The 23,532-nt window shown below is 37.0% G+C and overlaps 1 protein-coding gene across 1 annotated transcript in view; it reads right to left on the reverse strand.

Annotated features, from left to right (window-relative positions):
* Window positions 1-23,532, reverse strand: part of nrg3b (neuregulin 3b) — a 271,247-nt gene that overhangs the window by 132,977 nt on the left and 114,738 nt on the right. Inside the window, exon 2 of the mRNA XM_028030068.1 lies at window positions 1,746-1,881. Coding sequence (XP_027885869.1) covers window positions 1,746-1,881 — 136 coding nt within the window. The remainder of the gene's footprint in view (window positions 1-1,745; window positions 1,882-23,532) is intronic.

Below are 23,532 nucleotides of genomic sequence, written 5' to 3' on the forward strand. Positions count from 1 at the left end.
TTATATTATTTTATCTATGGCTACTCATTTCACCTTCTTTCCTGAAAAGTCCAGTTCATCTTCTACTCAAAGGAAGATAAAGAAATGCATTTTTTTCTGTCAAAGATTGTAAAAACATAATTAGATATCACTAAAGATCACTAAAGCCACTAGGTGGATCCAGAAATGTAAATATTAATAGGTATGTAATTGTTTATTTGATAGATTGTTGCATGTTAGCAATGCTAATACATATAATTTTATGGAAATAAGCCCCACAACGGGGTCATCTGTTCTTTTTTGTCATTTCAAAGATGGTGTCTCTATGGGCAAAAGAAACGAACTTAGAAAGAATACAACGTATGATCAAAGAAAGGTCTTGCGGAAGCTCCTCTTTTAAACCTTTCATTAAAATGCATCACAGATTAAAGGGCTCATATCCAACAACATTTATTCCAAGGTTAAGAAATGAGAAGAGAGACATTTCATGAAATTGCTATCATTATTGAAGCTTTTGTCAGATCAAAGCAGGAACACGGGGTAAATCATATTTGGATTCAGTGTGCCTTTTGCATAGAAATCCTTTAATACTTTGGGTTGTACAAATCAAATAATTTGACTCATGATGGTTGTAGAAATGAGTAATTTACATTCTTTTCCTCAGCAATTTCCAGTTTAATTTGTTTTTTTTTGCATAAGGAAACAATCAAATCTTAATTTTAAATGTCCAAAGTAGAAATGTACCAAGAAATTGCACACTGGTCAGACCCAGTCAATTTTCCGCATTGTTGAGACTGACTGGTAATCAGATGGTTTAAAACTCAAAAATCTGAAATTTTTCCAATCAGTCAACACGCCGTATGAACTGCTATCATGCTGACAAGAACAAAAATCCAATTTTTTTACACGTTGAGACATGTTTGTGGTTTATTCATGCTGAGAGAGAGCAAAACTTAAAGCAGATAACAGTAAGGCTCAAAAAATACCCTACACTTTTTCATCCCTTTTAACTGTCACACTCTGTCTGTTGTGGAAAATGCTTGATTCGGAAATGTAACAATAAAGTCAGGATCTATATTGTTTGAAGAACACCCACAAAGACAACATCAAGTAATGCTAGCTGGAGTAATTGTGTATAATTGAAGTTAGTCACACACATTTATACGTAGCACATTTTTATGACTAGGAATGGGCAATATGGAGTAAATTATTTTTCATAATACTGAAAAAAATTACAGTTAAAATATAGTAAACTGTCACTGCAACAAACATGAATAGAACTCTAAAACCACTCTGATATACTTCCATACTCTATTATCAAACATTAATCTTTTCAGCACTCAAAATGCTGTACAGCAGTACATAATAATGGCATTCAACTATATTTTCTAAAATATTAGTAACAAATAACACCCTCATAAAAAACAGTATTTTGCTCTTTGAACAAATAGCAGCTAGTTTGGTATCTGTCCTAACCATGTTGTCACTTTTAGGGGTTAAACATTATCAATCAGAGTTTATCTTCAACAAAATGAATCACAGCTTTTATTGCAATAATTATTTTTCTCTGAGATAGTGATAAGCAATGCAAAAATTATCCATTCCTACACCTACAATATTTTCTTCCCAGAAATCCAACTCGTTTTAAATCGCCAAAAAGTTTAAATCGTTGCACCTTCGTAACTGGGGTTATGAAATGGAGAACAAAAGAAGGATAGAATGAAAAATGTCACTAACCCTCACACATCAACACAAATCTCACTTACCTGCAGTGTCTGTGAACCCCAGCCACAGTTTCAATGATGGAGCATTCTCCATCATTCAGGCAAAAGGCGCGGTCCTTATCCTCCACACATGACTTAAAGACCTCTGAACGTACACTTGGAGGTGTTGGGGCAAGAGCTGAAGGGACAGAGAATGAGAAGAATGATTAGAGTTGGAAAGAAACCATGTTTCTTCCCTGACTTTCTTTTCCTTCTTGTGCCTCTAAAATCCTAGCTAGCAGAGAAGGATGTTTTCATTTTTTACATTTATTTGACAAATTACTCTATAGCATTTCTTCTAGTGGACTAAAATGGCCACTCTCTTCAGACTGGAGGAGGCATTTCTTCGTTTCTGATTTATGAAACTGTGTGGGCTAAACATAGAAAGCTTGGGAATCTTTTTATTTAGTAGGAAAAACGATTAATATGAGTACTCTCAGCTTTACTGTTTCTGTGTGCTTGATTAGATAGATAGAAAGATGGAGGACATTTAAAATGCTCTAAACTGTTTTTATATTCTCCCGTTTTGTGCAGTTTTTCACAAATAACAGCACACCCATGTTATACTCTTGGTGTGCTCCATTTTTAAATGATGCAAAATGAAGTCGGGTCGGTGCTTCGACCTGCATGCTACCAAGCAAAGAGGCAGACCAAGGACAGTCCATCTGATTTGTCGGTAATTTTCTGCTTCCAGGCTGACGCTAAACTGCTCCCACACGAAGAGCTTGGCTGCCATGAGCAAGCACTGCAATGCAGGGTTCTCCACCCAGTGAAATATGCACAGCTGTCAGCCAAGTTATCAGAGCAACATAAATATTCTGTGTGAGACTGCACACTAATGAGTGTGAATATAAAAAAAAAACCCACAAAGGGACACACACGCCCCCCCCACACACACACACAGAAATGATCACTCTCACACACTTTTTGCACCACGTAACCAAGCATCGAAAATGGGATTGACTGGTATTATGCCCAATGCCACGCCACTACAATTGGATTACACACAAATTCTCTGTTCATCCATTTATTTTGTGCACCCAGTCACACCTTTCTAAACACACTTTTATTCACAAGTCATATTCCGATAATTGTCTTTCATTTTGTGTGAATCTGCCACATATTTCATGCCTGATCGGCTTTGTATTGCTCTCTCGCTGGAAAATGACCTTTTTTTTTATTTCAGCTGAGGCTTTTGTGGCCAACTGTATGAGGAGACAGAGAGGGAAAACTGTAAAATCTGTTTGTTTTGTCTTGGAGTCCAGCTCAATCTATGTTTTGTTTATGGCTATTGATCTATAAATCTAGGGCTTCTTGATGTAAGACCTCAGAGATGATGAGAGATCAGAGGGAACACAGATAGAGATATATGCTGCTCTTGGGGCCAACAGAAACACCGCACTGACAGAGTTGAAACTCTAAAGGATAAAATCAGGCTTCCTGAACATTTTTAATTTACAAAATTCCAGGGTTTTTTCATAGGACAAAATGTATTAATGAATTATATTTACATGTAGATACATGAAATTATAGCCAGGTGGCTACTTTCCATCTCCAATCCCAGGTTGGAGCAAAAGCGCATAATAAATACAGAAATAAAAATGATGAAATAATACCACAGAATAAGAAATACATAAAACAGCCTTAAAATCTATACATCTTTGCATATAATCAATGTTGACATTTTTGGCTTTCCAAGAGCCAGTTCTTAAGATGTTTTTGAAATGAGGTGAGAAATGAAAAGTCCCTCATGTTACTCAGAATTGCATTCCAAGTGTGAGAAGCACAATAGAAAAAAGTAGCTTGACGCAAAGAAGTTTTCCTATGTGGAATTGAACAGACATTCTTACACCTGTCATCTTTTACTCACTGGTATTTTTATTAATGAACCATAGAGATGGAGCATCTTGATATTTTACCATGTTGTCCCAACTTAAGGCAATGATGATATGATTTGTTGTTTTTTTATCCAACACCTGTGTGTTTATGAACTATTTCAAGTGGTTTTACAACTATTTTGCTGGCCAATGGAAAAACTTATCAGTATGTAATACGAAGAGCAGTCATGGCATCAAAGTATAACTTGGCACTTTCTAGAGTTAAATTATTTCTTTTCAAAATTGTGAATCCAAGAAAACCCCTAAATCTTTGAAGTGTTGCACCCTTCCTAGATTTTTTTTATCTTGGATAAAAAAACAAAACAGATTCAGTGATCAGTTTTGGATAAATTAATATTTAAATGAGATCTTTGGATCAAATCAAGCATTTTAAAATATAACATAAAAAACTTATGGTACTATTGATTTATGGCTATTTCTAGAGTTTCTATAAAACAAGGAGGAAATGATATGAGGTCCTACAAAGCTGAAGTGAACATTAATGTTGACTTTACAGAAGGCAAATGAAGTTGCATAAAAATACATTCAAAAGCAGATCTGAAAGGTATCATGTTTATGTGCCACATGTGTTTTTATTTAGAGGTCTTCAGCGTGTGGGGATAAGAAAAAAAACGTTGCTTTCACACACCAGATTGTACACTGTAATATTAATTCCACATATTCCCACAGTGAGATGTTCAAAAGGTTAGCTATTCCAAGATGCTTCTTTATTAATAGAAAATAGAGCACAATGGTCCCAGTGGTGAGCACGTCCCTCGCAATAATTGTCATGGCCTTCAAAACTCCCTCGTATCTATCATTTAAAAAGCAGCAGTGATTGGTGGTGCATGAGGGAAACAACACAACAGATATTCAGAGACAACCCTCTAAATGTTCAGTCAGAGCTGAAAGTTTAAAGCTTAACGTTTTCTGACGTAACTGGATTTGCACTTTATGGATGACCTTTGGTCTACTGACAGGGTAGCCAAGGTCATGAGGAGGATCATCTGGTCTAAATCCGCTCGAAAACGTTACGAACATGCCACCCTCTCCAAATTGAACAGCAAAGCTGGACCAAAGAGCCTTCTCTGATCACTGATCTCTGATGATGCAAGCACAGTCTATATGGAAAGTGCCACAAGAACTGCAGCCATTCTTGTGTCGCATGTTGTTGCCAGAGCAGGAAGGGGAGGCTTAGAACAAGGTCATGGAGGGGCTGATAACACGATACTCTAGGAATCCATCATGATATATGATAGGTCCGTCTTATTTTTTTTTTCTGCAAGTGAAGGAAGCCCAACCACAGCAGCAGTTTTTACATCCTCCCTTCATACAATTATATATATGTCATTGTTTTCCTAGGAACCAATAGGCTACATCAGTGCTCACATTATAAGAAATATAACAAGCAAAAACCTGGTAAAGCAGAGGTGTAATAAATCTAATGTGCTTTTTTATACTTTTTTTTGAATGAAAAAAGCTCATTTCTTAAAAGTTTGTAAACCTTGCTCTAATGTACATGTGTCAGACTCAAAACCTGGGGGACAAATTCAGGCCCCCATAGCTTTTTCTGTGGCCCTGTAGACTGTAAAGGGTTGCATAAAAAGAGCCTTCAAGGTAAACATTTAAGTGCTTCAATATTATTTTATCAGTCATATCAACTTAGATTTTACCAGTATACTGCCAAAATAATTCAATGTGAAAAGATGTTCAATATGATTTAATTGTAAATGGTTAGCACAGTTTCTTCCCAACTAAGAGGTTCATGCTTTCAAATTTCAGCTAGGTTTATTTGTGGGAGAAGCTAGCTTGCTCTCCCCATTTGTGTGTGGGTTTTCCCAGGATACTGTGGTTACTCCGGTTTCCTCCCACAGTCCCAAAAAACATCCATGTTAGTTTAATTGAAGCTTCTAAATTGTCAGAGTGTGTGTGTGTGCGTGAAGGCCTGCGCGTCTCGTGTGTCTAAGCGTCGGCCTTGTGATGGATTGTTGACCTCTCTAGGGCGTAGCCTGTCTGTAGGCTGCCGGAGACCGCTACCACCGCCCCAAATCTTGCAAATATGAATAGAATATTTTGGATATAAAACCTTGTAGGGATGAAAAATATGATTTTACAATTTAGTTCGTTGTAAGATACTGTTCTTTCAGACAATAAGCTTTTATGCGGCGTTTCTACCGGATTATTACAATTCTAACTTTTCAAAGTGCTTTCTACTTTTCTTGGTTTTCCTGCAGTGTGCTTTGAAACTAAAAATAATTTGCACATTGGGACCCCCCCCATATATGCAGTTAATGATTCAACCACCTTGGAAAAAACCCTGTCTTCCAGCCGTCTTGCAGTATCTTCCTGTAACACTTTACAAAACTTCATCTTTTCTTTTTCATGTAGTTTACAAAACTGCTGCAAAATTTTAATTCACTTTCTGCATCCAGTAAAAGTGTATCAACACCTAACATGCAACCTGCTAATTCCTGCAAAACAGAGCAACACTCTTCCAGCTGAAATTGTCAAATGAAAACAGTCTGCTGTTGCTTGTCAAGGTCTGCAAACAGACGGGATTGAATAACTTTTTTAAAAATCTGCAAAAAACCTGCCAACACCTTCAAGGATTACCTCCCCTCTTTTAGCACTGCTGGCTGCGTCCACTCCAGTCATCTTTAGATACGTTTGTCCTTGAGCAATACCAGCTGTCAATGTATTATGGGTTTCCATTTCATCACTGTGACAGCAAAGAAATGATGCAAAAAAAAAAGAAAAAAATCTGCTGTATAACAAGTGCTGCTCCGGCACATTTGAATGAGCACCTGTCAAACAGGAGCAATGTCAGAATGAAGGATTCTTTAAACGTCCAGCATTAGAAAAAGGGCAATTACTGTACATATTGTGCAGCAATTACACAATAAAAAAAAAAAACGTTTTCATTTTACACGTTTAAAGCTGTAATTTCTTGATGATTCCAGAAAGAAAACCTTCTCCATCTCTCCAATTACTGTACATATTGTGCAGCAATTACACAATAAAAAAAAAACTTTTTCATTTTACATGTTTGGAGCTGTAATTTCTTGATGATTCCAGAAAGAAAACCTTCTCCATCTGGTTTCCTATGGAAGACCAGTAGTGATACCAAGCTCTTAAAAGCAGTCTTTTCGTCTTTGGTACTGTTAGGGTGGGTCTTCAAGCTGACGTATTACAACAAACTTGTACCTTGCTTTTAAATTATTTATACCTCACTTTTACTAGCCATTATTTCCACAATAAGGCCCTCACAATACCAGCCTCAAGCAAACTGTATGAGCCAGAATGTGTAGCAAAAGGGGTGAAAATGTGCAAATAAATGGCAGCTGCAGTGAGAAAGTGATTAATTCCCAACTCTTTGAAATCATTTTCACGTCTTTCACTATCCCCGAAGCACAAAGGCAAACCAGATTGCCGGTTCTGCGAGCAGGGGATCACAGATTCAAAGGATACTTGTAGGTTACTTATCAGGAATTATTTGCTTTGAATTACTACTTCCAGTATCTTCTACAATTTTGCTCTATTTTCTTCTATACCAAATCACTTAATTATACGTTAATTCATCAAGCAACAGTGTAACAGTCCTACATTCCTTTGAGGTGCACCTGTACAGCCAATCAAGCTGCTCTAAAAAAAATTGTTCTGTTTCTGCAGTCACATGTAGTGCTGCACTTTGCAGCATGTGTCAAAAGTATACCCGTATCTTTTCTCATGAAAAATTCAAGTTGGAAGGTCTGGATTGTTAAGCATCACTTCTTTTTGGCCCTTCAGGCCTTTTTAGCTGCTCTGCTATCAAAAAAAACCTTTGGGTTTGATTTTTGGCAGCTCTTTTATGTCAGATAAGCAGGTGTCAAGAAAAGCTTTTGCAAGCGCAGAATCATTTCCAAGGTGAAGCCTCACACCTCAAAGATCTGGAAGAAGATATTCACTTTTATCACCTCTCTATTAGAAAACTGAACTGCTCTCTATGTCAGAGCACCTTGGATTGCATCATTTACAAACTGTTAAAGCAAACAACGGGTTGACTAAAGCTTTTTGTCCTGTGTGTGGTCCCAGTATGATCAAACTGACTCTGCATGTGATTCTATAAATTTTTGGAGGTGTGTGTGTTTCGAGAACTGACGGGCTAATGGAACATCTTATCCCATAATAGACCCTACTATTTTTTTTGCAAGTTTCCACTCATATTTTGACAATTTATCTTTCGTAATGAGCTCCAAGTCTTTGGTTGGAACACCTCCATACAATCACCCTGATATTTAGGGTGACCTTGTTTCCAAGGGGGTTGAATCATTAATAGCATGTGGGGGTCCCAATGTGCTAATTATTGTTAGCTTCACAATACTCTGAAGGAAAAGCAAGGCGAGTGGAAAGAAGATTTTAGGAGTCAATTACATAACCGCTTTCTCCTAGTGATGTGTTCTTGATCATCCAACAGATAACAGAATATATCTAAAGTTTTCATAATGCAGTTAAAGTACCACTGGTGATAAAATGACTACCTTTAAATGTGATCTGATTAAATGTCTGTATCAGAGATTAAATAAAAAGCTAACTAACGTTTATGTAGCACTTCTGACACTAATGACTGGGAGTCACAATTGAACCTTGCTCAAATCAAATAGGGCCAATATTGTTGCTGTTTTTTGTTGTTGTTGTTTTAGGTGGGACTGGAAGGAGTTTGTCTTTATGAAGGAATCAAATCAAATTACGAATATCCAGCCCTGTTGTGCTAATATTTGAAAGTGTCAACGAAGAACCATTGGGATAGACTATTTATAGCTTAAAATGTGCACACAATATGTACAACCACACAGCTGGACATAAACGTGTCAGCGCCCCTAGCGGCCATGTGTAGAATTGCATGGACTAACTGATAAAACACTACAGAACTTATTACGATGAGAAATTAAAGATACAAAATGAAAAATTATGTAGGGGTGCCTATTTTCTTACTTCTTGGTTTTGTTTACCAACAACTTGTTTTTCAAAATCCTTGAGGAGAGACTGACAATTTCTTGACTGACTTTTGAAAATTTGTTTGCTTCCTTTAAACTACTAATTTCTCAGGTGGCACCTGCTCAGAAAACAAGACAGGTGGACAAAAGAAGACCCATAATGACAGGCAAGCTTTGACTTTAGAGGTGGAGGGAGCTAGGTGTTCTGAAAGAATTCAAAATCAATCCAGAGTTAGCCACATTTCTGCTTTACAAGTAAGGATCTCTGCTTGATTTGTTTTATCTTTTAATAACACAAATAAGATAGCAATGGTTACAGCATCACTCGTGATAGCGCAAATCAAATTTCATTCTGTAGCTTGTTGCTGTGTCTTAATGGTGGCCCTGCAGTGCGTATTAGTCTGCATGTTCATGGCAGGCTCCACTGTGAGGAAGGGGCTGTTGTGCAGCAGAGAGCAAGGAGAAGGGGCTTGTTAGATGTGATTGTTCAAATTTACAGGCTAAGTCTACGATTTCTCAAAACTCCATGCTGCAGCTTTAATGTGCTTTATCAGTAAATTTCATAAAGCACTCGAGCCAGCTTTTTGTCTTCTGTATTAATACATTTTAACTTGACATTTATGGGCTGTAATGGTTTTCGATGCAATAAGGGGTGAGTGCTCCAGTTGTAATTATTTTCTCCTGCAGTGGAACACATAATCATATTTATACCATCTACATTCAAATTAACTCTCTTAATTTACAGTAATATGAATTTGTAAGATCAGTTTCATGACAGAGTTTATGTAATCCAACCTCCTAGGTTCCCACATTCAGCAAAATCTATACACAAATGCTCATTTACATACAATTAAGTGAAAATGAAAATGTGTCAGCGCAACTGCACATTGTAGCCAGAGTATTCTTGCCATAGACAACATAGCAGACAATCCCATTTACAACTGTAGCAGTTTTCCTTCTATGGCTTCCTTCTAATGTGCTCATTAGTGTTCTTGTGCTGAGCCTCATCCCTCCAGAGACGCTGGTTGGGAGAGAACCGGCTGTGTTTACTGCAGCTCACATCAAAGAGCGCCTCAATACGTACAGGGAAAATCCTAAGAGAGCCTGCTGATTGGTTACCCATCATGCACTGCTGCTTTTTGGACAGAACCATTTTCTGAGAAATACAAAATGCAGTGGATATGGAGAATAAACAGGCTCCTGTTATACTGTCTTTCACAAGGATTGGAAAAGGACTGGGATTTGTTGTTTCTTTTTCTTTTCTTGTCCTTCCATCTCTGAAGCAGAACTTTACCCTCTATAGTAAGATCAAAAAATATTATGTTCTGGGATCTGTGTTTTAAATTCTGACAAAAACAAATGTCTACATCCATTTCTTATTACCGGTTACATGGAAAGAGTACAAACCAGAACAATGCACTGTATTATTCATCATGCCAAATCCTGCAGCTTCAGGAAAGCGGAGAGGACTCCTATCTTCAAGACTTCTATAATGTATGGTAACTCTATAAAGATAGCTGCCACTAACTGCACTTAAAGTCTTAAAAAATAAATCTGATTTTTAACTCCTAATACGAAACATATTTTTCAGAGAATTGTTTACACAGTTAAAGGAGCAGGGTTTCAGCTCAGCATAATACTTTCCATTTATCAGATTTTGGCATTACATCTACTTGATAAGCATGAGGGAAAAAAAGGTCATGATTTAAATTAAATGCACCGCTTCCTGACATTAGCTCTGAATGCATAGTGTTCTAGAAAATGTTAATAATACAATCCCAAAGGCTTCTCTTGTACATGTTTTTGTTGTTGGCTTTATATAAGAAATTGACATTTATTATTTTCTCAGTTTGAAGGTGCTTCTTTTTTGTTTTCAGTGAAAATTAGGATAGCCTATGATGATGTATGGAAGATCATAAAAGGAAAACCTGCATGACTGAGTGGGCACTGCGCTTGGAGATAGAGGCTGAGCACAAGAGCCATTAGCTGAGCATAGCTTAGAGATATGCCCTATGAAGCAACCACACCACTGCTTTTTCCTGTAACTGCCCAGCCTCTTGGATACCAGGATGGATTGTTTCCAGCTGATAGAGCAGACAAAGAATGTTCAATCAAGAAAAAGTGTCACAATCAAGTGTTTGAGTTTTGGTTTTCATTTGTGTTTGTTTATATTATTTCCTTGTTAATGTTAGTTTTACAGGTCACTATTCAGTTTTTGGCCAAGCTTGCTCAATAAATGAAAATAGAGAATAAACCTTTAAGGGCTCCAAGGATAGGATCTGACCCCCAAAAAAGTCAAAGACGACAGGGGGCTAAATACTGGCAAGATTTGAGTACTGGATGTAAAATAGGTACCGGTAAGTCTAAAAAGATAAAGAGTAAAAAATAAGAATTGGCTTAAATTCTTACATTTAACAATTTTTTTTATTGAAGAAATAAAAAAAACTGTTCATAACAGATTGCAATTAACACTACAGCGACAGAATGCCAAATCTACGAAATAACCTAAATAAACCAGAGCAGAAAACTAACCACTGAAGTGACTGGAAATCCTTCAACTCACAAGTTATTCTGGAAATAAATCTCAAATTTCACTTTGCTTTTGGTATTAAGTACAACATCAGTGTATTCTGTTTAGTTTCAGTCATAAACAAAATGGTCCAATGTGTTCAATTCAATCTTCAAACCAATATAAAACTCAATATTTGTGTTTGTGTAGGGAAAAAAATATATAACTTTATGGTTTTACTGACAGCATGGATGATTATGAAAACTAAGAATAAACATCAGCGGCAGTGAATGACTTATTTAAAACCATACAGTTCCATATATATAGCCTTAGGTTGTGAACACTGTTGTGTATCACAAGCCCCATCTTATGTGTCTCGCATGATCACCAAGACAGACAGTCCTGGGAGACCCTCTGTCCCTGACATGACACAAACAAATAGTGTCTGACCAGGTTAAAGGTGGTAGACGCTGCTAGTAAGCAGGCTTGAGGAACACATGGCCTTGGCCGCCATGACAGCTTGATGACAGGCATTTAGAGGGACATTCGTCACAGGCTGTCCTTCACTGTTGGCCAACTTGTGGCGGCCTGGTGGTCTCTAATGTGGGACTTGTTTGAAAAGTCTGCATTTATTCCCCCTATATTCATCATTAAAAATTATAGGAATCATTGTTAATGAAGAAAATCCATATCTTTTCTTCATCAACAGATTGTATTCAAAAGCCAAGTTTTTTTCTTTTAATTCTCGGCCATTAAACTACTTCAGTCAAGTAATTATTTAATGGCATAATTTTTAGATAACTTGAACAGTATTTCATAGTTTTCACATTGTTACACCCAAAGGAGAGAGGTTAATAAGGTAGACCCCTGTAGACATCACATATACAATGAACCTGAAGGGAGTCAGTCAACTCCCTAATGAACAGTGTTAATTATCTACATTATCTCCTGACCTCGGTTCAGGTGACTCTTGATTAAAGTATGAATGATGACTGTACATATAACAAGTCGGCCCCTGCAGTCCCAAGCCCCTCCCTACTACCACAGAGCAAACAGTGCAAGCAGATTGTGAAATTTCACTCCACAAGCCGTGAAACAGCACAACCGAGAGACTGCACCGAGAGTCCAAATTGCCTGTTCCGAGCTGGACCAGAAGGCTCAGCCTGTTTGTTGTAAGATGTGCATGACAGCTCTGTTGGAGCAGCGTCTCCATTGTCAGGTACAGCCTGAATGTACAATAACATCAGGGGAGCTAAGGATGTATGGGAGAATGTTTTTGAGCAAGTCACATACTAGAAGGCAGATGGTTTGTCCCCAAAAATGTCTTGTGGCAAATTGGATTTGAGCCGAACAATGTGCATTATTAAACAGAATAACCAAACAAGTACTCAGATTTCTTCACACAGCCAAAAAAAGAATGACTTATTTCACCACATTATTCTCTAATTGAAAGCTATATTTACTTTCTCACTTGATTGAATCCAATAATCTGAGAAGAGAGTTAAAAATTAGGGTGATGTCCACCTCAAAGACTTACACACCCTGCATATTCACTATTTAGAAGGGTAAGATATTGTTAATGAATGTAAAAAATATAAACATAAAAGAGTAAGACACTTTTTGTAAAGACTGATATATTTACATTGTTTTGTTATCATTCTAAATGATTTATATTAGGTTCTCAACAAACATGTTTTAGACAGTTTTGGTGTTATGCTCTTCCATACTGGGAGACCATTAAAAAAAATTATTAAGCAATTAATAATTTGGACTGACAGTTCTGGTAAAACCAGCAGGTGGTTATTTCACAGACATCCCACTCATAGCTTGCTTATTGTTGTTTTAGACTAGTATTAGTGACCTTAATATGACAGATTGATGGTATTTCAATAGTTATTTTTGTAGGGGAGACTCAAAAAGATGTAGCAAAGGAACGTCTTTGTGTCTTCTGTATGGAAGATTGCATGTCTTTTATACAGTCAGAGAAAACTAGGTTCACTCCAGTACTTTTGCTGGCATCCCATTGAAAGGCCTTTGAACATTAGATGATTGATAAGTTTTTAAGTTTGAAGGTGTACCTTTTAAAATCTGATACATCTTGAAACCAGTAATCGGTCTCTGATTAGCTGCTAATCAATAATACAATGAAAAAACAAATAATTTAATAAATATTTTACATAAAACTGATAATCAGATGGTCAGACTGAGTGAATTCCTGGTTATATTTAGCGCTTCTAAACATTTTTGAGGATTACTCTTCCCTCACACTGTAGTCAACTATAGAAATGTGAATCATAGCAGTGACTCAGACTCTGTCTTTAGTCTGCAGGGTCTCCTGTAGCAGTTCATGAATGTAATCTGCCAAATGTTATTGACTTCCCTTGTAAGGCCAGGATTAGTAATGATGTTCATAAGAATGTTCAAAGACAGACCAATATTATTAGACACAATTTCTCCTGTGCTAATTTGTCTTCGCAGCCCACACGCTGTAATATGGAACTAGACAGATAATTTATCCTGATTCATTGATTGTAATTTGTGGCGTAATTAACATAATGTACCACCAGGAGGGACAGAATGATGTTACTACCTATAGTCTCATGAAATGAAACAAACATGTCATTTAGTTTCTTGTTTTTAGTGCCCAAACTACAGCGTTTCTGTTGTACACTATATTACATGCTTCAAAGTGGATTTGTATGTTTGTTTTGTGGGTTTATTTCAGGAAAGCGAGAGTTACTGCCATACATCACATTAGATAAGCTACTAAGGTATAATGTAGCTGTCAGAACAGCTATGCTGCAGTCGTTCTCTCTGGGGGAAACACATAAAAGCTATCAAGAATGGGATGAGTGTCTCCCTAAATCCAACTGTAAAGTAATGCACTTTATTCTCTTTATCTCTACTTACGGAGCAAATCAGAGAATAAGCAGCAGAAAGATAAATCCGGATAAAACAAATGTATATTTAATCAAGATGGGCGCCTTAGTACTTTTGCAAAAGCAGATATATTAAATTTAAATTTTGATTCCGAGACATGACGAAAAGGAGATGACAGCGGAATTAAAACTATTGTTTGGGGTGTGAAACAAATTAAAAGCATAATGAAACATGAAACATGCTAGAACACATAAAAGCATTGTGGATAGGGGATATGACTTATCTTATGAATTATTCAATAAAGAGAAGACAAGGTGTTTATGCATAAATATGCCTCCATCTTTTTGAACAGTGACTAGATACCCCAAAAACTTCTGGTCAGAAATCCCAAAATGGTATAACTTCGGAAGGAAATGTACTCAACTGTTGATGTTAGAGCTATTCTGATGAACATAGACTTTCATAAAACATAAATTTTTTAAATAAATTTTGCATTCATGTCAGCTGTAGACTTTGCATAGGGGAGAACATAAACATAGAAGCTGGTATGTTTGAAGAGCATTGTAGAGCTAAAAGGTTGAAGGCTCATATGATCAATTGCATGTCTTGACATTTAACTAGTTTTTTTCCATGTGGCAATAATTTTTGCAAATATAGTAAGAACTGTAGTGAGAATTTTCAGTAGATATTTTTTAAACTTTGTTCCAAGTAAACACTTGCTTTTTAACACAGATAGCAATTTGACCAAATAAATGACAACAGTTTAATGCATCTAGACATCTAAGGAATATTTGTGTGGGATTTTTTATTTTTTTCAAACTGTGATGATGGAGCCGTCATATGCTGACACATATTCCTATAGTAAAGTAGGGGCGACATGCAAGCACACACGCACACAGACATATGCACACCCGACATAACTTATATTTTGGTTTCAGCACAAACTGGTGCGGTTCATCATGGATGTATTCACGGTGTTCCAGCCTCGGTTGTCATATCGAGAACTTCAAGTTAAGAGGCGCACATGCAGAAAAAAAGGCTGCATGGTACTGAAGATACTCCCAAATGGGCCGAGACCATCTTTTTCTAAAGTGTTTGCTAAAGAATTATGCTGCATCTAGAAATTTCTTAACACCTCCTTCTGTTCAAAGTCACTGTCATGAACAACGGAGTGATACCAAAACGTTACCCAATATCTTTTTCCAACAATCCAGTTTCCATTTGGAGATTCAAACTGATCGAAGTGAGAGTCTGTGGTAAATCAGAGAATGGGTCTCCATTTGCTGCTATTTGGCTAAGAGCCTGATATCCAGCATGCCAGAATAAGTTGAAGAAATTGTGTATTGACAATTTGCATACATTAAGTGCATTTGATAGTACTCTTTCAAATTTCTGGAATGTTTTAAGTCATGCTTTATTGTTTAAAAGGGAAATGTTAAAGTCACAAAACATCTGCCAAAAGTTGCCATTGCCACAGCTTTTGGCAATGACTGTACAAATTAGGTGCACGTGAAAATATTTATTTTCATGAAAATCACATTGTTAATATGCCACACAATTTGCAGCGCAAGTTATCAACAATGCCAAAATATAATGAATCAAACATGGCACGTTGGGCTTGGCTATTAATGTGCAGCTAACTGTTACCAGACCACTGATAGCACACTCGGTCCCGTCTTGGCGGTGCCTGACTCCATCTGCCTTTTTATAAAAGGCTATATTTAAAAAGATGGCATAAAAAATTCATCCTGAGGGTTCCTGAGGAATGTGCTGCGCCAGCATAAACTGGCAGAATGACGGAGAACTGCAGTCAGAAAGGGTACCTAATTGTGTCTTCATTTGCTTACTGTAACATCTTTTCTGACATGATGACTGAAGCTGGGGAGTTTTTGTGAGTGAGTTGCAAAGTCATGTTGGTGTTGAGATATTTTTCAAAGATGAAAACATTGATAATTCGCTTTTATTTTCATTAAAATATTTAATAGAACTCCATTGGATGTAAAATTATCGAATAGCACTGGCATTAGAAAAAAGAAGAAAAGAAGTTTTAAGCATCCTTTGTCTTCTAGAATAATTTAAAAAGATGCAAGCAATTTATCTCCCCATGAGGTCGACTGCAGAAGAGGAGCTGGCAAAAACAAATCTGATAAAGCTACCCAAACTGAACTGAAAATAATCATATTTTTAAAACCACAGCAGTCATTTATTTTCCCCCCGTTCTCCTTGCCACTCAACCACCCAACAGGAAATCCGAAGTGCAGGATGCCTTGCCGTCTCTGCAGGAAAAATAGAGTCAGAGGGGACGGGGGAGGAGTTGAAAAGATTCACCTATGTGGACCAGAGAGTGGCTTCCTGTCAGTGTAGCTGATTAAAATTCCTGGGGCTGCGAATGCAGGGCGTGATGTACGACGAGCAGGTGGCGTGGGTTTAATATGCATGAGCAGACAGCTACTGCATCTGCAGATTGGCAGTCACTGTGCTTGCCTGTCCAGTCTCCTGGCAGCTCACCGGGCATATGGAACTACTGAGGGCATACATGAGCACAGTAGAGGGGATGGTCTTTGCACCTAGTGACTGAAGTTTTCTTTTTCTTGACTTCTGAGATCAGTGGAATGACTACTGGTACCATTTGTGGGCTTTGGTTTGTTCAAAGTAGCCGAGATGAAGGAAGAGGAGGGCATTTCCCCCCATATATTTTATTGATTTTTCTTTTTATAAGTTGCAGGAAACATCGAAAGATCAAGGATTAGATGAGAGAGCAAAACTTCAGTGAGATATGATTGGGGATTTAGGGTTACCTGAAGGAGAGAAGTGATTTGTCTTTACCCTCTTTATATGATGCTTCAGCTAAACACAGTCTGATCTCAAGTTTTAAAGTGTAGCATCTAGTGCTAAATGTTACTGGTAAATACGCCATTTCAACTTAATGGAGGGATTTCCAGTGATGACACTGCTTGCAATTAACCTCAATTAATGTTATTTTTTTCCATCATCACAATGTTTCAACCGCTTTCTGAGAGTTTTACTATCTCAGTCACTAAAAGCTTTATTAGGTATGGGCGTCATGAGCTGGGAAACTCCATCCAACTGCACAAATAAATTATTGCTGTGCACAGCATCAATGCATAGTACTTTAAAAACATCAGCTCATCAAACATTGCATCCAAGTCAACCTTTGTAAATGCAATTTACCACATTGATATTGAAGTGACAACTGTAATTCAATATATTATGCAGCTCTAATGGAAACATAACAATGTCCTCATTGTTAAAAAGATAAATTCAGAAACATTGACTGTGCAAGCTATATACATATAGTATTGTGCCATCTCTATAACATGACAAATTTCTGCTGCTCTGTGAGAATATTTAGTCTCAGCCATGAAAGGTTTACTGTTTTTGGTAATTAGTTTTCCGCCTCACTGTCTTCTGACACATGCTTGCAGGCTAACAGAGCACTAGACAATCTGCATCTGTTCTTTAATCTATTTTCAATACATCAATAACCGATGGAGAACTATTGTAGACTGTGTGAGAGAAATCAACTTCAGACAACCCCATCTCCTCATATTTGATTGCTTTTCGTTGTACCAGAAGAAACTTACACTCTCAGGTAGGCCTGTCACGATAGCAAATTTTGCTGAACGATTAATTGTCTCAAAAATTATTGCGATAAACGATAATATTGTCTGAAGACCTTTTTACACTGATTTAATGGAAGTGACGTAATAATGCATGCGATTTCTTGCCAAAGATAGATACACTTTATTTTCAAAAGAACACTAAACACTGGAACTGATAAGCAAAACAACCAAAAACAAAAATAGAATGGATTCTCAGTCTCCATTAACAAAAGATGTACTGGAAAAAAAATTAAACAACATAAAGCCAAATTGGAAATAAATACTGCATTCAACCAAAAGAGTGCAGATTATGAAGTCTGTATATTATGTTGCCCTTCAGTAATAATTAGATTTAAATAGAGAAGATGGGCACATCCACTACCTGATGCAATAGTTCACACTACAGATTTATTGCTCCTATTTTTCCCCTCATGACAATCTTAGAACGTTGGTTTTTCTAAGATTGTATGGTGTGTTACGGTAGATCATTGTTGCCGCTCCGATCTAAATCAGGGTTTTCCCCGACTGGGAGCTTTAACGCAGCCTGTTGAATGTGACAGGTAGCCAAGGGGGATCCCAAACAGCTGACAGGGCGCAACCCGAAGTCCAGCTGACATCGGAGATGATACGTGGAAACAACATTAATGTTTATTCAACATGCAAAGAATATGGAAATGACAAGAGGAGGAGTTGGAGCGAAATTGCTACCGCAGTTGATAAACCCGGTAACTTTTCAGCTGTTCTTCGTTAACGTGACGTAAATAGGTTCTAATGATTTTCTGTCAGTCAGAACTGACACTAGCTACATGCATTGCAGGTAGATTGTAGTAAAGCACTGATTAATACCTGGTTTTAAAATTAGTTCACTGGACTTGTAGCCATTATTTTGTGCCCATTGTTGGACACCACACGGCAGGAACGAACCCGATCGAACCGTTATAGGCCTACCTAGGATTTCTGTCGGCTAATGTGTGGTCTGTCAAGGTTTGAAAATGGGCCGACAATCGGACGACAGTTCTAAGATCGTGTCGTGTGCGCTGGGTTTTACACTAAGGAAATGAGGAAGGGAGGAGTCAGTGGAGAGCACCGGAGTTGAGCCTTTTTTCATTCAGTGTCATTAACAGAAAGAGAAAAAGGTCGGAAGAGACGATAATGCCGATCATTAAAATGAAGTCAATAGTTTTAATTTATCATACGATTAATTGATTTATCGTTTATCGCGACAGGCCTATTCTCAGGCCACTTTAATAGGTATACCCACCTCATTCCTTTTGAATAAACAGCAAATTTACAGAGTGGGACTTTTTAAAAATATGTTCTTATCATTCATCATTTAGTTTTATATTTTTTTTATGTTTTAATGTAGTTGTTTTCTAATGTTTATGGTATCTGAGAAACATTGCGGTTTTACCTGTGAAAACTGCTATGTAAATAAAAAATGTTTACATACAACTCAATGCTTTTAGGCATCTAGAAGTGTTGAAGAAAGCTTGCTGATGTTCAAACTGAGCAACAGAAAGGTGAAAAAAGGCAATCTGAGTGACTTTCAACGTGTCATGATTGTTGCTGCCAGACAGGCTGGTGTTAGTTTTTCAGAAACTGATGATTTGCTGGGATTTTCTCACAGAACCATCTCCCGGTTTGACAGAGATTGGTTGAAAAAATAAGAAATATCCAGTGAGTGACAATTGTGTGAACACAAATGTCTTGTTGATGTGAAAAGTCAAAAGAAAATGGGCAGTCTGGTTCAAGTCAATAGAAAGGCAACAATAGCTCAAATAACCATTTGTTACAGTCAATGCATGTGGAATACCATCTCTAAATGCAGAGCCTAAAACTGAACTCTGAAGCAGAAAGGTTACAGCAGCAGACAACCACACCGTGTCACTCCTGTCACCTAATAACAAGGAGCTGGGGCTAAACTTCACACACTATACCTTGTTTTTGTACAACTCTAATTTTTTTTTTTTTTAATTAGAAAATGTGGATTTTCTTACCTGGTATTAGCAAAATGCACCTTATAAAATGGCAGGTGCGATTGCAATATCCTGTCACATGTAAAAAAAAAAAATAGGTAGTGGTAAAGAACTGTATCTTACGGTAATAATCTAGAGTTTATGGATATTGTTTTGTGTGGAGGTATTGATACTTTGTTATACAACTCAGCCATAAAACTGTGGGAATGTCTCCTTTCTATGCTGGAAAACTCTCACGAACTTTATCTGCACCCTATTTGAGTGATGTGTATTGTCAAAGCCTGACATGATTCACTGTGGTTACGGCACAATGTAAGGCAGCAACACAGTCAAATGAATCTATGTGTGTTTGTATCCACTCTGATAAGAGGGCTCATTTTGAAATGCCAATAGACATCTCAAACACTAATGATTTTTACAAGTCCACACAATTCTCTAATATTTTTTGTCTAAACTCATAAAACAGAACACTATTGGGGGGAAAAAATGAACAGAAACGTTGTATTGCTTTCAGGGATGACAGTTTGAGGTAAAAAGTGCTGTTTGAAAATCACTTGTATTTTTGCACAAAGGAAAATAGTAACAGCCATTCAAAGTTTTCACAACCTGTATTTTCCATCTATCTTTCACTCAATGCTAATTGGTCCAGATCAGAAAGTGATAGTGGAGCTACAAACCGTTCTTCAAAATTATTAAGTATCAGATTCTAAGGCATAGATGGAATGTTATTTATGGAAAACCAAATATCTACACACAACTTTAAAGCGCAATCCAGATTCACAAGAATGTGATGGGAGGATAAACATATCTGACGGAAGGCAACGCTGGTCTTGATATTAACTTATGTTCATCAGGTTGACACACAGCTTAGCAGTAGCCCCATGCTGTTAATCTTTAAAGAAGTAGTCCACGGTCTGACTCTTAACCTTTACTCTGTCTGCCTTTCTCTCTGCCGCTTTCCTCTCTTGCTATAAATAGAAGCCAATTGTGCCACAATATCTTGAAAAAGATTTTAAAAAATACAAATAACTTAATGTTTCTCTTAAGGGCTTATGCTTCAATCACAATGTTTTGGGTTGAAGTCTGTGCAATATCTAAGAAACATGCAATTATTCTACTATTGAGGATGAAATTGATTATAATCGACCCACATATTCCCTGCTTTTGTTTCTTTTTCATCATCGAAATAATCCAACAGTTTTCAGTAAAACTTGAAAAACGATTATATCCCGTGTGGGAAGAAAACACATTTAGAGATCTTCAAACTCGCCAACTACAGTATATTGCTTTAGAAAATAAATTTATTGCTCTAGAAATCTGATATTGAACCAAATATCGCATCCTAATGGAGCCCTGCATACTTGGATTATTAAGGGACCATTATTTTAATCCCGCTCCTGATGAACTTTTGACCGTAATCGTCTGCTACCGTCTGTCTCAATCGCTCTCGCAATACTTGCTACCAATTCTGCCCATCCCCACAGACACTTTAACTGATGCACTGTAGGACTCAAGAAACTTACATCAACTGAATGTTTCAATGCAGTGAACAAGAGCAGAACGGAAATATATATCAAATATACATTTAACTTACATGTACTGTATATGCAAAAAGCACTGATGGTAGAGCAGCCAAAAGTTTTACTCAATATATTTTTACTTGAGTAGAAGTAAAAACTAAGGATTTATTCTGATCTTTTTTAGTTAGTATTTTAGATTAGTATTTTATGAGAATGAAAAACACAAACATTTTTCTAATATTTGTTTAAGAAATTTAAATATCCAATAAGGTTTGTTTGTTGAGTTAAAATTACCGTTTGAAAACAACAACCTTTGAGTAGGTACTAAAATGGTTTTTAATGGTCTGACGTAATATTCTAATCTGAAATGTGTATTTGTAATTGTTGTATACGAAAAATCGTCAGAAACTGAAATATAATCTTGAAAACATCAGTCTTTCTGTAATTAACCCATAGTGTATAATGTGTTTCACTTAGTGAATTGAGTTACTAAATTAGATTAACTGTTCAATGATTGAACTGTTCTCCACATACAGACAGACACGAAGTAAAAGAATGATTCACAAATCATCTCACCTTGATCTAAGCCATGATGAGGAAGTAACTTGTTAAAAGTAAATCTCTCCAGGCCAATAACTGATTAACAACACCTGTGATGAATAAATTAAGAGACAAATCTGTAAGCACAGCAAAAATAATTGGATTACATTAAAGATAAATGGCTTTTATAAACCCACCAGGGGACAAGCTTTAATCCCATTGATGAATACCTCTTTCTGTTTTATAAACGAAGCAAAAGCTTTGATTAAGTTCAGATTTTTTCCCACTCTTAGACAGAGATGGGTGCAAGGTCTTTGTAAATTTGTCCCCGTTGGCCTACAAAAATTAACTCAGGTAGAGACATATTGAACGCATTCTCTCCTGCTGCTCCTCATGGACCAGTGGGAACAGGATTACAAGCCACTCAGACTGCTCACTCACAGCAGTGAGACAGCTCTCATTCAGTCACAGCGATGCATGCAAAAGCATGAAAAGGTTCTTCCTTGGCCTCCCTGTAGAGACAACTTGCTATAAGCACTGCTTGGCAAGAGTGAGGGAACATTAACTAGAATAACCCAAAACTGATAGAACAAGGATTTTAGAAGGATTTTGTAAATGTATCATGTGGGAGGTAAGCAGCTGTGAGTTTTGGGGGTTTTTTTCCAAGTGGTATTGGGGCAAAGCTGCCAGTTCAATTAGCACACATGTACTTACCGGTTCTACCTAAATGCAATGCTGCCAACCTGGTGTGATAACTCCAATTGAATTGAAACGCTAGTCTGGCAAGAGATGTGCACTAGAACTCCAGCGATGTTGGATCGACAAAGTCCTGTTCAGCCTCACTAGACGTCAAAGATTGTCTGTCTTCTAATTCAAGCCAAATCATGGCTTGTTAAAAGCCTCACCACCCACTAAATGTATTTGCACCTGGATTAAAAGAGCGGCAAAAAATTCAACATGTCTCATAATCCAGACAAATGCATGGCAGATATGTACATACACACAGATATTTTATATATACAATCCTCAAAAGACTACCTGGCAAAAAACTTTAAGAGTTATTAAGAAATGAAGTTAGCCCTGTCTTTCACTTATAAGACCAACACTGATAACTAAGTTTTCTGCTAATTGGTAGACTTATGGAGTTTTATTCACTTGATTTAAAAAATAAAATAAGCCATTAAACATAGGATTTATGGACATTATTCCCTTGTTACTCAGGAGCTACTGAAATCCTTCTAAGCTATTACATATCTAAACTTTTTCACTCCATCCTCCTTCAAAAGGCCTTCAAAACATTAACCCTGGTCAACAGAAATGTTGCGCATGAAGGATCATTGCGATCTTAGAAAATGGTTCACTCCTGATGCATGGCACTTCCTAACAGACATATTAATCAAGACTTTTTGTACACATGCATTTGAGGACAAACACAAACAGTGCCCCTCTGTCCTCCACACATCAATCTGAGCTCTACCTACGGTGCAACACTCTCTAAAAGCTAAAGGCAAATACCTTCTAACAGTTAAATGTTTGTTCTCAAATTAAAGCAAAAAGAACGGCAAATAAAAAGGTAGACAAATGATTCAAGGATGTTATTTGTTATTCATTTATATTTTGTCATTTATTTATCCATGCTGATTTTGGATCATTAGAAGCAGAATTCTGAGCAGGTTGGTGAAAGCCGAGTGAAATCCCTGGAAGCTGAAGCTCAAGATAAAGTTCTTTGAAGAGCAAACAAACAGAGCTCGAGTGGAATGTGGCTGGGAATGAATCGACACTGGGAAATGCAGCAGCAACTGTCACCTTAAACTGTGAGCATGTACACAAGAAAGAAGCTTTAAACCTTTTAGAGAAAATATCTAAATATTTTCTTTAAAAATATTTATTTA

This window comes from Xiphophorus couchianus, chromosome 10 (assembly GCF_001444195.1).
Source record: "Xiphophorus couchianus chromosome 10, X_couchianus-1.0, whole genome shotgun sequence".
NCBI classification, from domain to species: Eukaryota; Metazoa; Chordata; class Actinopteri; order Cyprinodontiformes; family Poeciliidae; genus Xiphophorus; species Xiphophorus couchianus.